General features: G+C 43.2%; 1 protein-coding gene across 1 annotated transcript; it reads left to right on the top strand.

Moving 5' to 3' along the window:
• Positions 1–7,003: 7,003 nt before the first annotated feature.
• Positions 7,004–16,982, top strand: LOC139583504 (gamma-aminobutyric acid receptor subunit rho-3-like). The gene is made up of 10 exons (XM_071414659.1): positions 7,004–7,921; positions 8,573–8,685; positions 11,041–11,108; positions 11,209–11,432; positions 11,526–11,608; positions 11,805–11,942; positions 14,574–14,726; positions 14,861–14,922; positions 15,027–15,158; positions 15,460–16,982. The coding sequence occupies exons 1-10, from the start codon at positions 7,773–7,775 to the stop codon at positions 15,763–15,765; spliced, it is 1,428 nt and encodes a 475-aa protein (XP_071270760.1). The 5' UTR covers positions 7,004–7,772; the 3' UTR covers positions 15,766–16,982.
• The last annotated feature ends 519 nt before the right edge of the window (positions 16,983–17,501 follow it).

Consider the following 17,501-nt stretch of genomic DNA (forward strand, 5'->3'; position numbering starts at 1 on the left):
TTAGCTATGTCGCACAAACATGTCCAAATCCTCAAACTAGATACAAAGGAAATTCAGAAAAATAGCACTATACTCGCATAAACTGATATAAATCGGTTTCAAATAACATCGTTATGATGTTTCTAAAACCTATATTTAATTAAATTACAGACGGATACATCTCTGGTCGATAACTGAGCGTTCCAAAATTTCATCCTGAGTTGTTGCCAGGCGCCATTACGAACGAGGAAAAGAAATGTACTCTCGTTCCATCCGGCTTTATAACCTCGGACAGCTACGTAGAGAGCCGATTCCACTTCTCATTGGTTACTGACATCCAGGGGAAGGCGGGGGCAGTTCATTTCCAGCCATAGGATATACACAGGCTTTAAAACTGAACCCAGATCAGAGGATAATTCTCAGACCTTCGCAAGTCATGTCAGGATTTTTGCTGTAGAGGGAGTTCTGGGTCACCCACAGACATAATTCAAACGGTTTTAGAAACTAGACAGTGTTTTCTATCCAATAGTAGTAAGGATATGCATATTGTACGATCAAGAATTGAGCAATAGGCCGTTTAATTTGGAGACCAATTTTCGCTAAGTCGAAACAGCACCCCCTATATTCTCAAGATTAAATAACTGTGTCACGTTCCTTGGGTATGAAGAGAATGTGACCATTCAGGCTGTGCACTCATAAAATAATAACTTGTTCCTTTACCATGCTCCTTTTCTGAACATCAAACATTTTCACAATAATCATAATAATGCAGTCTCCACCACACTGTAAAAAAATGATGTTGATTCAATGTACAATTATAAGGCAACCAGCTGCAATAGGATTGTGAGTTGGCTGAAGATAATTTTTACACACAAACTTTTTGTTGTGAGTTTGCTCAACAACATTTCTGTTTGAGCACAATCCCATTGCAGCTGGTTGCCTTATAATTGTACGTTGAATCAACATACTTTTTTCCAGTACAAAGTCTGTGCGTAAATGGTTTTGCTTTGACAAATAAAACACTTATAAAACACTTAAGATCACATTAATTTCTCTGTGCTGTGGGTGAGCTGCCCAAATTAAACTATGATAAGATGCAGTAATAATGAGCAATAAAAATAACATGTCTTATATTGATTTGTTTATAACCAAAATGTTTTCAAATTATACATTTTCTGAATTACCATGTTTCACCCTCAACCCTTATCCAGATGGAGAGAGGTTTACAGATGTTCTGGAGACAGATGTTCCAAAACACAACTCAGTTGTTAACATCTCACCTGTTACTCCCTTATCAAGTCAGATTGTATCAGTAGTACCTGTTCAGGCTGGGCGTGGAAATTAGTCAGAGTTATGTTGTATTTTCAGAGTTAAGTTTATTTCATTAACCCATGCCCTTCTGAAAAGCTATCATCGAGGCAAAGGGTGGCTACTTTGAAGAATCTAAAATATATTTTGATTTGTTTAACACTTTTTTGGTTACTACTTGATTCCATATTTGTTATTTAATAGTTTTGATGTCTTCATTGTTATTCTACAATTTAGAAAGTAGTAAAAATAAAGAAAAAACATTGAATAATTAGGTGTGTCCAAACTTTTGACTGGTACTGTACATCCCTCATTGGCCTATCCCTCTGTTCTTTCACATATCTACTATTCACAAAGAACCTGTCAGAATCCCTCAACCTTGATCCACCCTCCTCTACTGTCTTTAGTACCTGAGCATATGACATCTTCTGCACTACTTTGACCCTGGCCACCTCAACCTGCCTCTCTGACCCTGGCCACCTCAACCTGCCTCTCTGACCCTGGCCACCTCAACCTGCATCTCTGACCCTGGCCACCTCAACCTGCCTCTCTGACCCTGGCCACCTCAACCTGCCTATCTGACCCTGGCCACCTCAACCTGCCTCTCTGACCCTGGCCACCTCAACCTGCCCCTCTCGTACTGGACACCTCCGATCCCCGGCAACATGGGCAACCCTACAGTTGGCACACATACATTTTTTCCACTGAAACTACACAGTCCTCTGTCCCATGTCCTCCTGCACACTTTCCACATCTTGGATTCTCCCTCCCACACGCAGCTGCAACATGCCCATAAACGTGACACCTATAACACCTCAGTATATTCGGCACAAAAGCTCTAACAGCATAACTCATATATACAAATATTAGTTTGTCAGGTAAAGACTCTAAATCAAAGTTCAAAAGAACAGAGGAAGTCTGCCTAGAAGGCCAGCATCCCGGAGTCCCCTCTTCACTGTTGACGTTGAGATTGGTGTTTTGCGGGTACTATTTATTGAAGCTGCCAGTTGAGGACTTGTGAGGCGTCTGTTTCTCAAACTAGACACTCTAATGTACTTGTCCTCTTGCTCAGTTGTGCACCGGGGCCTCCCACTCCTCTTTCTATTCTGGTTAGAGCCAGTTTGCGGTGTTCTGTGAAGGGAGTAGTACACAGCATTGTACCAGATCTTCAGTTTCTTGGCAATTTCTCACATGGAATAACCTTCATTTCTCAGAACAAGAATAGACTGTCGAGTTTCAGGAGAAAGTTCTTTGCTTCTGGCCATTTTGAGCCTGTAATCGAACCCACAAATGCTGATGCTCCAGATACTCAACTAGTCTAAAGAAGGACAGTTTTATTTTTTCTTTAATCAGCACAACAGCTTTCAGCTGTGCAAACATAATTGCAAAAGGGTTTTCTAATGATCAATTAGCCTTTTAAAATGATAAACTTGTATTAGCTAACACAATGTGCCATTGGAACACAAGAGTGATGATTGCTGATAATGGGCCTCTGTACGCCTATGTAGATATTCCATAAAAAATCAGACATTTCCAGCTACAATAGTCATTTACAACATTAATAATGTCTACATTGTATTTCTGATCAATTTGATGTTATTTTAATGGGCAAAAAATTTGCTTTTCTTTCAAAAACAAGGCATTTCTAAGTGACCCCAACCTTTTGATCGGTAGTGTAGGTGACAGCCACATGGTGGTACCACAGATAGAACAATGAGACAAATATTTCACTGGGTGTATACTAAGCAAAAATATAAACGCAATATGTAAAGTGTTGGTCCCACGTTTCATGAGCTGAAATAAAAGATCCCAGAATTTTTGATACACACAAAACCGGACAAATTTGTTTACATCCCTGTTAGTGAGCATTTCTCCTTCGCCAAGATAATCCATCCACCTGATAAGTGTGGCATATCATTTATCCAATCAGATCAAAACACACACACACACACACACACACACACACACACACACACACACACACACACACACACACACACACACACACACACACACACACACACACACACACACACACACACACACACACACACACACACACAGAGCGGAATACATCAGAAAAGAGGGCAGAGAAATCACAGGACAGGATGGAGCAACACATGGAATCAGAGAGAATCAGAACCAGGTTAGACATGGAACACATCTCCAGAATAATCACACTTGTTGAGTCATTACCCTCTGGTGCAGTGTTTCTCTTCTCTGTTCTAGCCTCCCACACGGGCACATGATTCAACTAATCAAGTGCTTGATGATTAATTGATTAACTAAATCAGGTGTGCTAGTGAAGGGCTAGAACATAATTATGATCTGGTGTATACCCATGCAGAAATAATAATGTTTCCCAGTTCATAAAAGCAGAAACACTTAACATGATCACACTTAATGATACCAACAAGTATTCAGCTGTTCTTTACTTCTTTATATCTTTTATTTTAATTTCCCCTTTATTTTAGCAGAGAGTCCCACTGAGACCAAGGTAGAGACCAAGGGAACCCTGCATGACCAACCGCAATTACTTGTACACATTAAATACTTCCATCAAAAGTATTAAGTGTTGATCAGAGTTATCTGGCTAACTTATTGATTCTGGTGTGTAAAAAAACACCCTGGTGTTGGTTTGTGTTCTGGTTAGGATTTTGGGGGTTAGTGTTAGGAAGGAATGGACTAAATGACTTAATATTATTACTACGTCTATAAAGTGTGTGTTCAGTGCTATATTGTGTATAGCTCTGTAGTGACTAAGTTACTTCCTATAAAAAAGAGAGAACTGAAAAGCACACTTGCGTGAGATAGTTACTACCCTGGTCCATGTTTAGAGAACATTAGGGAGGAAGAGGGGAGAGAGGAGGCCAAAGAGAGAACTGCTCCCAATTTCTTTTGAGAGTGAGGAGTTTGACTGGACTGAACCAACTGGTTACTTGGAGAACAAACACACACAGAAAAATCCCTGTGCTTTGAGGGAGAGTCAGGGGGGTAATTAGTTAGGAGGTGGGTATGACCAGTGGTGGAAAAAGTACCCAATTGTCATACTTGAGTAAAAGTAAAGATACATTCATAGAAAATTACTAAAGTCAAAGTCAAAGTCACCCAGTAAAATTCTACTTGAGTAACAGTCTAAAAGTATTTGGTTTCAAATATACTTAAGTATCAAAAGTAAATGTAATTGCTAAAACATACTTAAGTATCAAAAGTAAAAGTATAAATCATTTCAAATTCCTTATATTAAGCAAACAACATTACACCATTTTCTTGTTTTTTACATTTACGGAAAGCCAGGGGCACGCTCCCACACTTAGACATAATTTACAAACAAAGCATGTGTTTAGTGAGCCCGCCAGATCAGAGGCAGTAGGGATGACCAGGGATGTTCTCTTGATAAGTGTGTGAATTAGACCATTTTCCTGTCCTGCTAAGCATTCAAAATGTAACAAGTACTTTTGAGTGTCATTGAAAATGTATGGAGTAAAAAGTACATAGTTTTCTTTAGGAATGTAGTGAAGTAAAAGTAAAAGATGTCAAAAATAGAAATAGTAAAGTAAAGTACAGATATCCCCCAAAAGTAGTACTTTTAAGTATTTTTACCTAAGTACTTTATACCACTGGGTATGACAACACACACGCGCACGCACGCACGCACACACGCACACACACACACACACATTAGAGAGAACTCAAATACTGATAGATATGTGGACGTTCAAAGACACACACTAATGCGCACACACCTGGTCGTAGATGTTAATCCTGTGTAATTACAGTATATGCCATATTTGTATTAATTCGCAAGTGGAGTACAGCCTGATTACTGAAGGGAGTGTGTGTGTACAGTGGGGAGAACAAGTATTTGATACACTGCCGATTTTGCAGGTTTTCCTACTTACAAAGCATGTAGAGGTCTGTAATTTTTATCATAGGTACACTTCAACTGTGAGAGACTGAATCTAAAACAAAAATCCAGAAAATCACATTGTATGATTTTTAAGTAATTAATTTGCATTTTATTGCATGACATAAGTATTTGATACATCAGAAAACCAGAACTTAATATTTGCTACAGAAACCTTTGTTTGCAATTACAGAGATCATACGCTTCCTGTAGTTCTTGACCAGGTTTGCACACACTGCAGCAGGGATTTTGGCCCAATCCTCCATACAGACCTTCTCCAGATCCTTCAGGTTTCGGGGCTGTCGCTGGGCAATACGGACTTTCAGCTCCCTCCAAAGATTTTCTATTGGGTTCAGGTCTGGAGACTGGCTAGGCCACTCCAGGACCTTGAGATGCTTCTTACGGAGCCACTCCTTAGTTGCCCTGGCTGTGTGTTTCGGGTCGTTGTCATGCTGGAAGACCCAGCCACGACCCATCTTCAATGCTCTTACTGAGGGAAGGAGGTTGTTGGCCAAGATCTCGCGATACATGGCCCCATCCATCCTCCCCTCAATACGGTGCAGTCGTCCTGTCCCCTTTGCAGAAAAGCATCCCCAAAGAATGATGTTTCCACCTCCATGCTTCACGGTTGGGATGGTGTTCTTGGGGTTGTACTCATCCTTCTTCTTCCTCCAAACATGGCGAGTGGAGTTTAGACCAAAAAGCTCTATTTTTGTCTCATCAGACCACATGACCTTCTCCCATTCCTCCTCTGGATCATCCAGATGGTCCTTGGCAAACTTCAGATGGGCCTGGATATGCGCTGGCTTGAGCAGGGGGACCTTGCGTGCGCTGCAGGATTTTAATCCATGGCGGCGTAGTGTGTTACTAATGGTTTTCTTTGAGACTGTGGTTCCAGCTCTCTTCAGGTCATTGACCAGGTCCTGCCGTGTAGTTCTGGGCTGATCCCTCACCTTCCTCATGATCATTGATGCCCCACGAGGTGAGATCTTGCATGGAGCCCCAGACCGAGGGTGATTGACCGTCATCTTGAACTTCTTCCATTTTCTAATAATTGCGCCAACAGTTGTTGCCTTCTCACCAAGCTGCTTGCCTATTGTCCTGTAGCCCATCCCAGCCTTGTGCAGGTCTACCATTTTAGCCCTGATGTCCTTACACAGCTCTCTGGTCTTGGCCATTGTGGAGAGGTTGGAGTCTGTTTGATTGAGTGTGTGGACAGGTGTCTTTTATACAGGTAACGAGTTCAAACAGGTGCAGTTAATACAGGTAATGAGTGGAGAACAGGAGGGCTTCTTAAAGAAAAACTAACAGGTCTGTGAGAGCCGGAATTCTTACTGGTTGGTAGGTGATCAAATACTTACGTCATGCAATAAAATGCAAATTAATTACTTAAAAATCATACAATGTGATTTTCTGGATGTTTGTTTTAGATTCCGTCTCTCACAGTTGAAGTGTACCTATGATAAAAACTACAGACCTCTACATGCTTTGTAAGTAGGAAAACCTGCAAAATCGGCAGTGTATCAAATACTTGTTCTCCCCACTGTATATGTGTGTGTATGTGCTTGTGCATGTGTGTGTGTGCCCTCCCTCAGTTAGTAGATTAGTGAGAGATTGCCAGGGCTGCAGATAAGAGGATTTGAGTGGAATTTGTGTCATTCTATCGGCGGAGGAATAGATTTATATTGATTTTAATCAGAGAGAGACAGATTCACTGAACCACAGATAATATAGATGGGGAGAGATAGAGAGAGGCAGAGAAGGTGTCAGAGGTAAACACAGAAAGAGAGAGAGCAAGCAACTGACGAGAGGAGAGAGAATATTAGAGAGAAGATAGAGGTTCTCCAAAACAAAAACACACGACACGCTGGCCGGGTGTTTCTACACTTGGAGAAAGAATGAAAGATCAATGGAACATCAGGACACTTTTATGAGGACGAAGAGCTAACAACACACTCATCACATCTTGGAGTATTTGAAGAAATGCAGCTGTGTGGTGAGTGATCATCGACCACAACCATCAACATTGCAACCACGACCACAACCATCAACAGTGCAACAAGGACCACAACCATCATCACTGCAACCACGACCACAACCATCAACTGTGCAACAACGACCACAACCATCATCACTGCAACCACGACCACAACCATCATCACTGCAACCACGACCACAACCATCAACAGTGCAACAAGGACCACAACCATCATCACTGCAACCACGACCACAACCATCATCACTGCAACCACGACCACAACCATCATCACTGCAACCACGACCACAACCATCATCACTGCAACCACGACCACAACCATCATCACTGCAACCACGACCACAACCATCAACAGTGCAACAAGGACCACAACCATCAACCCCAACCCCTGACTGTGATCGGAGCGATCATAGTTCTATTGGAGTCCCTGCTTTAAGTGACCGTCATTTATTTTTCTAATATGCTTTTATTAGTTCATGTTTCCCTGGAAAAACAGTGACACATGTTATTGCTCTGTGGACTATACTGGCTACATAAAGATGAACTGAACTCCTGACCTCTAACTCCAACCCTGACCACATCATGAACGCTGTCCTTCTGGCCGTGAAGTGGCTGTGCTTGGTCTGGGCCGTGACGTGGCCTGTAACAATGGTGACAGGGATCCGTAACCCGGGACGACGGAGGCACAAAGACGTTTACGTGGGGGAGCACAGCAAGAACAAACACAGAGGGTAGGAGGACACATACTATAGGCACGCATGCTGGCCGGGTGTTGGGGTCAATTCCTTTTGAATTCCAGTCAATTCAGAAAGTACACTGAAATTCAAACTCTCCAATGTTTGGAATTGGAATTTGGTTTACTTTCTGAATTGACTGGAATTGAAATGGAATTGACCCCAACCCTGGCATGCACACACATAACTTCGTAACCCTGTAAACCACATACCTCCATAACCCTATACATCCTGTAATTCAGTGCTTCTCAAACCTCTCCTGGGGACACACAACCGTTCCATGTATTTGATCTATTCAGTGCTACAACAAAATTGTGAAATGTCTGGCAGTCCCAAGGAGACGTTTGAGAACCATTGCTGTTATTTTTTCATTGCTCTTACTCCCCGACCTGGGGTCCACCTTGGCTTCCAGCTATATCAGTCTTCATCAAGTTACGGAGTGCCGGCCCGGAAGAAGTCTGGAGTGATTCCAGGGAGTAGCTAATTACCAAATTTGGCAGTGTGTGTATGTGGGAGGGCTGTTGTGAAAACCGCAGGCTGTGTTTCTTCAATCAAACCCTACAATTACATTCTTATTAAAGAAACATATTTCTCAACTATTGCAGGGTGTTGGGGTGTGTGGGTTTATAATGTGTGTTGTCTTTCCAGGCGTATAGACCATAAACTGACGAGGCAGGACAGCACCAAGTCTCTACTCATTAAGACTGAACAGCTGCTGAGGATCGAGGAGCACGACTTCGCTATGAGACCTGGCTTTGGAGGTGAGAAACACGCATGTCCACCATACACAGGAAACACTAAAACTAATCCAATCAGTCACTCTCTGTCCCCCTTTAATGATGCGTACGATGGCTGTGCTATGAGAGGATCTGCAGGCCACTGGGTTTCCCTGAACACATCGCTCCCAAACCAACACTGACCCACATTACACTGTGTGTGTGTGTGTGTAACAGATGTGAAATGGCTAGCTAGTTAGCGGGTACGCGCTAGTAGCGTTTCAATCAGTTACGTCACTTGCTCTGAAACCTAGAAGTAGTGTTGCACCTTGCTCTGCAAGGGCCGCGGCTTTTGTGGAGCGATGGGTAACGACGCTTCGTGGGTGTCAGTTGTTGATGTGTGCAGAGGGTCCCTGGTTCGCGCCCGAGGTCGGGGCGAGGGGACGGTCTAAAGTTATACTGTTACATGTGTGTGTGTGTGTGTGTGTGTGTGTGTGTGTGTGTGTGTGTGTGTGTGTGTGTGTGTGTGTGTGTGTGTGTGTGTGTGTGTGTGTGTGTGTGTGTGTGTGTGTGTGTGTGTGTGTGGCCTACATACTACCCAAAGGCCTTCATACTACCCAAACAAGTAATTGACAGTGAGAGAGAGAGTTGACTGGTTAATAAGGCTTTAACTTTAATATAGAGATGTTTATTCTGTTGGTTTATGAGTCACTCTGTGTAACAGGAGGAAGCAGAGGCTTAATTAGAAGATGTGGTGTGTTTGTGTGGTTTGTTTAATTGTGAGGGAGGTTCATTTAAAACAATGTTTATTGGGCTGAAAGGCTGCTAGCATTCAGAGAACATCAACATACTTCACACCCATAAAAAAATGATCAATAAAAACACACACATATAATAATGGCACCACCGTTGATGGCTGCCGTTTTACGGACTCCCAACCAACCGTGCTATTATGTTTATTTTTTTGCATTGTTTGTAACTAATTTTGTACATAATTTTGCTTCTACCGTCTCTTATGACTGAAAATAGTTTCTGGTCATCACAACAGTGATTACTCACCTCCAACTGGACAAAGATTTTGTATTTAATGAGTCTGATGTGAAGGATATACTGGTTTGTCAAGACAAGGCCCAAATCACCGTCATCAGCGTGAAGAAAAGACGGAGAAAAAGGGGGTGGAGTGCCTTGTAAGAATTCGCCGATGAGTAGGTAAACCACCACTACCCTTCGTATTATTGGCCGACGTGCAATCATTGGAAAACAAACTGGACGATCTACGATTAAGACTATCCTACCAACAGGACATTAAAAACTGTAATATCTTATGTTTCACGAGACGTGGCCAAACGACGACACGGATAATATAGAGCTGGCTGGCTTCTCCGTGCATTGGCAGGACAGAGCAGCTACGTCTGGTAAGAAGAGGGGAGAGGGTGTGTCTATTTGTCAATAACTGCTGGTGCGCGATGTCTAATATTAAAGAGGTATTGTTCGCCAGAGATAGAATACCTTATTATAAGCTGTAGAACACACTATCTACCAAGAGAGTTATCATCTATATTTTTCATAGCCGTCTATTTACCATCACAAACCGATGCCAGCACTAAGACTGCACTCAACCAGCTGTATAAGGCCATAAGCAAACAAGAAAATGCTCATCATCCAGAAGCGGCGCTCCTAGTGGCTGGGGACTTTAATTCAGGCAAACTTAAATCCATTTTACCTCATTTCTACCAGCATGTCACATGCAACCAGAGGAAAAAAATACTCTTGACCCTCTTTACTCCACACACAGAGACGCATACAATGCTCTCCCTCGCCCTCCATTTGGCAAATCTGACTATAACTCTATCCTCCTGATTCCTGCATACAAGCAAAAACTAAACCAGTAAGTACCAGTGACTCGCGCAATAGGGAAGTGTTCAGATGACGCGAATGCTACACTACAGGACTGTTTTGCTAGCACAGACTGGAATATGTTCCGGGATCCATCCAATGGCATTGAGGAGTTTACTACCTCAGTCACCGGCTTCATCAATAAGTGCATCAATGACGTCGTCACCACATTGACCGTACGTACATTTCCCAACCAGAAGCCATGGATTACAGGCTACATCCGCACCGAGCTAAAGGCTAGAGCTGCCGCTTTCAAGGAGCGGTACACTAATCCGGACGCTTATAAGTGCTCGTCGGATGTGGCAGGGCTTGAAAAATATTACGGACTACAAAGTGAAACCCAGCCGCGAGCTGCCCAGATGAGCTAAATGCCTTTGATGCTCGCTTCGAGGCAAGAAACACTGAAGCATGCATGAGGGTGTTGGTGTTTGTTTCTCTGTTTTGGTGGTTTGGATGAGGAGCTCTGCCGGTCCTGACCAGATGTGTGTGCGTGTGTGTTCTCAGGTGCAGCCATCCCTGTAGGCATTGATGTTCAGGTGGAGAGCATCGACAGCATTTCAGAGGTCAACATGGTATGAGCCTGTGTACCCTTGGTGTTTAATCTATACATGTGTGTGTATAATCCACACACGTGTCTGAGTGTGTTTAATCATGAGTGTGTGTTCTGCTCAGGACTTCACCATGACTCTGTACCTGCGCCACTACTGGAAGGATGAGCGGCTGGCGTTTCCATCTCGTAGCAACGTGAGCAGGACATTTGATGGGCGTCTGGTGAAGAAGATGTGGGTTCCTGACGTGTTCTTCGTCCACTCCAAGAGGTCCTTCATCCATGACACCACCATGGAGAACATCATGATCAGGGTTTATCCTGACGGAAGCATACTCTACAGCGTCAGGTAGAGCATCAATGTGTGTGTGTGTGTGTGTTACTATATGTAGGTTTACTGTATCTTATCTGTTGGCATACGATTATTATGTGGGTGTTATAGGATCACAGTGACTGCTCTTTGCTCCATGGACTTCAGCAGCTTCCCTCTGGACACACAGAACTGTTCACTGGAACTAGAGAGCTGTGAGTCACACTGACATACACACATCACGCAGCAGCACACATGCACACACACACATACTGTAAATATAAACCTGCATATATAAATATAAACCCTAAATATAAACCTGCACCCACACTAACATTCTGATTGCTGATTGATTGGTTAAACAAGTACACACCAAACTCTCTCTCTCCCTCTCTCCATCCCCCTTTCTAGATGCGTATAATGAGAATGATCTAATGTTGTATTGGAAGAATGGCAACGACTCTCTGAGGACAGATGAGATGGTTCTGTCTCAGTTCTTCATCAAGAAGTTCCACCCTTCCAGTGGGCTGGCCTTCTACAGCAGCACAGGTCTGTCTGGATATTTGTGTGTGTGTTCTGCGTTCCATGTGTCTCATCTCTCATACCATTTAGACCAGGGGTACTCAACTACTATTTGAGAAGGTCCGGTCACACAAATTTCCTAGGTGGCAAGGGTCCGGATAGATATTTATTGGCATAGTAACAAACCCCCACCCAGTTTAAAAGCAAATTTCTTGCAATACTACACATTTTGCCATGTCTTATGTGTTTTCATATGATACCTGAGTGACTCAACAAAATCAATAGGGGCCCCCTGGGGGTCGAGGCCCCTGGGCACGTAATCTGGGCATGATAAATACAAGATTTAGATTGGTACGTTAGGCTAACCAGCTATCTAGCTAACATGGGCTAGTTGATCAACTGGACATTTCTGACAGGTTATAAATAGCTCTCTGACATCTATCAGTGAATTACATAACAAGAGGAAACTGCTGATGCACAACCAAATATCGAAATTGCACCTTGGGCATTACAGTGCCTTCAGAAAGTGTTCACACCCCTTGGCTTTTTCCACATTTTGTTGTGTTACAGCCTGAGTTTCAAATTGATTACATTGAGATTTTATGTCACTGGCCTACACACAATACACCATAATGTATAATGGAATGATGTTTACAAATTAATAAAAAATGAAAAGCTGAAATGTCTTGAGTCAATAAGTATTCAACCCCTTTGTTTTGGTAAGACTAAATAAGTTCAGGAGTAAAAATGTGCTTAACAAGTCACATAATAAGTTGCATGGACATATTGTAATAGTAGTGTTTAACTTGATTTTTGAATGACTGCCTTATAAATCTGCCTTCAAACTGGACAGTTTTATCTCAATCTCTTCATTCAAAGACTCAATCATGGACACTCTTACTGACAGTTGTGGCTGCTTTGCGTGATGTATTGTTGTGGCTGCTTTGAGTGATGTATTGGTGTCTCTACCTACTTGCCCTTTGTGCTGTTGTGCACAATAATGTTTGTACCATGTTTTGTGCTGCTACCATGTTGTGTTTCTACCATGTTGTTGTCATGCTGTGTTGCTACCATGCTGTGCTGTCATGTATTGCTATCTTGCTATGTTGTTGTCTAGGTCTCTCTTTATGTAGTGTTGTGTTTTCTCTCTTGTCGTGATGTGTGTTTTGTCCTATATTTATATGTTCATATTTTTTAAACATTTTATCCCTGCTCCCGTCGCGCAGGAGGTCTTTTGCCTTTTGTTAGGCCGTCATTGTAAATAAGAATTTGTTCTTAACTGGCTTGCCTAGTTAAATAAAGGTAAAATTATCTGTAAGGTCCCTCAGTCGAGCAGTCAATTTCAAACACAGATTCAACCCCAAAGACCAGGGAAGTTTTCCAATGCCTTGCGAAGAAGGGCACGTATTGGTAGATGGATCAAAAAAGCATACATTGAATATCCCTTTGAGTATGGTGAAGTTATTAATTTCACTTTGGATGGTGTATCAAGTCACCACAAAGATACAGGCGTCCTTCTTGACTTAGTTGCCGGAGAGAAAGGAAACTGCTCAGGGATTTATTTCACCATGAGGCCAATGGTGACTTTAAAACAGTTACAGAGTTTAATGGCTGTGATAGGAGAAAACTGAGGATGGATCAACATCATTGTAGTTACTACACAATACAACCTAAATGACCGAGTGAAAAGAAGGAAGCCTGTACAGAATAAAAAATATTCCAAAACATGCATCCTGTTTAGAAATAAGGCACTAAAGTAAAATTGCAAAAATGTGGAAAGAATTTATCTTCATGTCATGAATACAAAACGTTATGTTTGGGGCAAATTTAACCGAACACATCACTGAGTACCACTCTTCATATTTTCAAGCATGGGGGTGGCTGCATCATGTTATGGGTATGCTTGTCATCGGCAAGGACTAGGTATTTTTTGGTGGATAAAAATAAATGGAATAGAGCTGAGCACAGGCAAAATCCTAGAGGAAAACATGGTTCAATCTGCTTTCCAACAGACACTGGGAGATGAATTCACCTTTCAGTAGGACAACAACCCAAAACAGTAGTGCAAATATACACTGGAGTTGCTTACCAAGATGACATTGAATGTTCCTGAGTGGCCTAGTTCGAGTTTTGACTTAAATTGTCTTGAAAATCTATGGCAAGACTTAAAAATGGCTGTCTAACAATGATCAACAATCAATTCGACAGAGCTTGAAGAATTTTAAAAAGATAATTAGCAAATATTGTGCAATCCCGGTGTGTAAAGCTCTTAGAGACTTACCCAGAAATACTTAAAGCTGTAATCACTGCCAAAGGTGATTCTAACATGTATTGACTCAGGAGTGTGAATACTTATCTAAATTAGATATGTCTGTATTTAATTTTCAATCAATTTGCAAACATTTCTAAAAACTGGCTTTCGCTTTGTCATTATGGGGTATTGTGTGTAGATCGGTGAGAAAACAAATATATTTATTCCATTTTGAATTCAGGCTGTAACACATCAAAATGTGGAATAAGGGTATGTATGTAAGGGATTTAGTCACTTTGTCTCAATCTCTCACGCTGTCCCTTTCTTTATCTCTTTTTCTCTCCCCTCTCTCACCCCATCACCTATCCCCTCTCTCCCTCTCTCTCTCTCTCTCTCTCTCTCTCTAGGTTGGTATAACAGGTTGTATATAAACTTCATCCTGAGGAGACATATCTTCTTCTTCATGCTGCAGACATATTTCCCCACCATGCTGATGGTCCTGCTGTCCTGGGTCTCCTTCTGGATTGACAGGAGGGCTGTGCCTGCACGTGTCTCCCTAGGTAAACACAAACACACACCAGGAAACACACCCCTGAAAACACCTGGCTACACACCCAATTCACATGATTATACGCACACTCCTCTCCCTTCAGAGCTCTACAGCCCTAACACGCCTGCCGTCCTCTCCCTTCAGGTATCACTACAGTACTGACCATGTCCACCATCATCACTGGTGTGTCCTCCTCTATGCCACAGGTAAGTGACTGAGTGTGTATGTGTGGGTGGGTGAGGAACTAGCGAGTTTTCTTGAGTGTTTAATTCTTACTCTGTGTGTGTGTGTGTGTGTGTGTGTTTTCCAGGTGTCCTATGTGAAGGCAGTGGACATCTACCTGTGGACCAGCTTCCTGTTTGTGTTCCTGTCAGTGATAGAATATGCTGCTGTCAACTACTGCTCTACGCTGGAGGAGATGAGACGACTGAAGAGAGGAAAGGTCAGAGGTCATCCATATTATACCTGGAGCAGAGAGCGCCTGTCCCTGACAGGATATTTGTGGGGAGAGTATTCTCTCTGCACAACACTGCTCTCTAGTGGTTAGATAGAGAAAGGACGCCAAGAAATCATCACTTCCAGAAATCATCACAAGTTTCTCGCTAACTTTGTCCCCAGGTTGGAGACGATATTAGTTTATCTCCTAGTCTCCATGGTCTATGTGTATACATCTATAGATACACAGTATATCTATATGGAGATGTTATATATCTGTATGTGTGTCTGTCTGTCCCCCCATTCAGCTCCCAACCTCGTACAACGCCAGCAAAGCCATGGCCTTCGACGGCTGTTTCCATGACAGTGACATTGCGCTGACCCCGTTCTCCCGTCTGCCAACCTCCATGACCTCCAACCATCACAGAACTCCACTCCAGAACCCTGAGGACCCCCCCACCGAGGGGACACGTCTCCGCCGGCAACGGTCGGTGCAAGAGAACGTGGATCTGCTACTTAGCAACAGCTACTTGATCGACTCGTACTCCCGCATGGCCTTCCCTCTGTCTTACCTCCTATTCAATACCATCTACTGGAGTATGTACTCCTCCTGAGGGACCCTGCTGAGTATAGTGCTGGGACCCTACTGACTAGAACTCCTTCTGAGGGACGGTCCTACTGAGTACTGGGACCCTACTGAGTATGTACTCCTCCTGAGGGACTCTACTGAGTATAGTGCTGCGACCCTACTGACTATAACTCCTCCTGAGGGACCCTACTGAGTATAGTGCTGGGACCCTACTGACTATAACTCCTCCTGAGGGACCCTACTGAGTATAGTGCTGGGACCCTACTGACTATAACTCCTTCTGAGGGATGGTCCTACTGAGTACTGGGACCCTACTGAGTATGTACTCCTCCTGAGGAACCCTACTGAGTATAGTGCTGGGACCCTACTGACTATAACTCCTTCTGAGGGATGGTCCTACTGAGTACTGGGACCCTACTGAGTATGTACTCCTCCTGAGGGACCCTACTGAGTATAGTGCTGGGACCCTACTGACTATAACTCTTTCTGGGGGACGGTCCTACTGAGTACTGGGACCCTACTGAGTATGTACTCCTCCTGATGGACCCTACTGAGTATAGTGCTGGGACCCTACTGACTATAACTCCTTCTGAGGGACGGTCCTACTGAGTACTGGGACCCTACTGAGTATGTACTCCTCCTGAGGGAAGTATAGGGACCTTACGGAGTATTGACCACCTAAGGGAGGGACCTTACATGGACTCTTCCTGTGGGAATCTACTGAGGATACTACTGGCACCCTACGGAGTATGGACTCCTACTCAGGGGAAGTGTATAATACTGGAACCCTACCAAATTCTAAAGGGCACTTTTCTGTGTGTAATCCGATAATAATGTATGTAGCCCTTATTCTGCCCAGACTGAAACAATAAATGCTGGTCACTACCGATTAAGGACTATTAACAGAGGGGAACCTTTACTATAGCTAATTGTTGAGTGATTTGTGATTTTCAGTTTGTTGAAATTCTGTGGTGAATTAATGGTGTATCTTATGTCCTTTATCCACATATCCAGTCATATAAACTCAGCAAAAAAAGAAACGGCCTCTCACTGTCAACTGTGTTTATTTTCAGCAAACTTAACATGTGTAAATATTTGTATGAACATAACAATATTCAACAACTGAGACATAAACTGAACAAGTTCCACAGACATGTGACTAACATATATTGAATAATGTGTCCCTGAACAAAGGGGAGGTCAAAATCAAAAGTAACAGTCAGTATCTGGTGTGGCCACCAGCTGCATTAAGTACTGCAGTGCATCTCCTCCTCATGGACTCCACCAGATTTGCCAGTTATTGCTGTGAGATGTTACCCCACTCTTCCACCAAGGCACCTGCAAGTTCCCAGACATTTCTGGGGGGAATGGCCCTAGCCCTCACCCTCTGATCCAACAGGCCCCAGACGTGCTCAATGGAATTGAGATCCGGGCTCTTCGCTGGCCATGGCAGAACACTGACATTCCTGTCTTGCAGGAAATCACGCACAGAACGAGCAGTATGGCTGGTGGCGTTGTCATGCTGGAGGGACATGTCAGGATGAGCCTGCAGGAAGGGTACCACATGAGGGAGGAGGATGTCTTCCTTGTAACGCACAGCGTTGAGATTGCCTGCAATGACAACAAGCTCAGTCCGATGATGCTGTGACACATCGCCCCAGACCATGACGGACCCTCCACCTCCAAATCGATCCCGCTCCAGAGTACAGGCCTCGGTGCAACGCTCATTCCTTCGACGATAAACGCGAATCCGACCATCAC

Source organism: Salvelinus alpinus, chromosome 8, assembly GCF_045679555.1.
Source record: "Salvelinus alpinus chromosome 8, SLU_Salpinus.1, whole genome shotgun sequence".
In the NCBI taxonomy this organism is placed as follows: domain Eukaryota; kingdom Metazoa; phylum Chordata; class Actinopteri; order Salmoniformes; family Salmonidae; genus Salvelinus; species Salvelinus alpinus.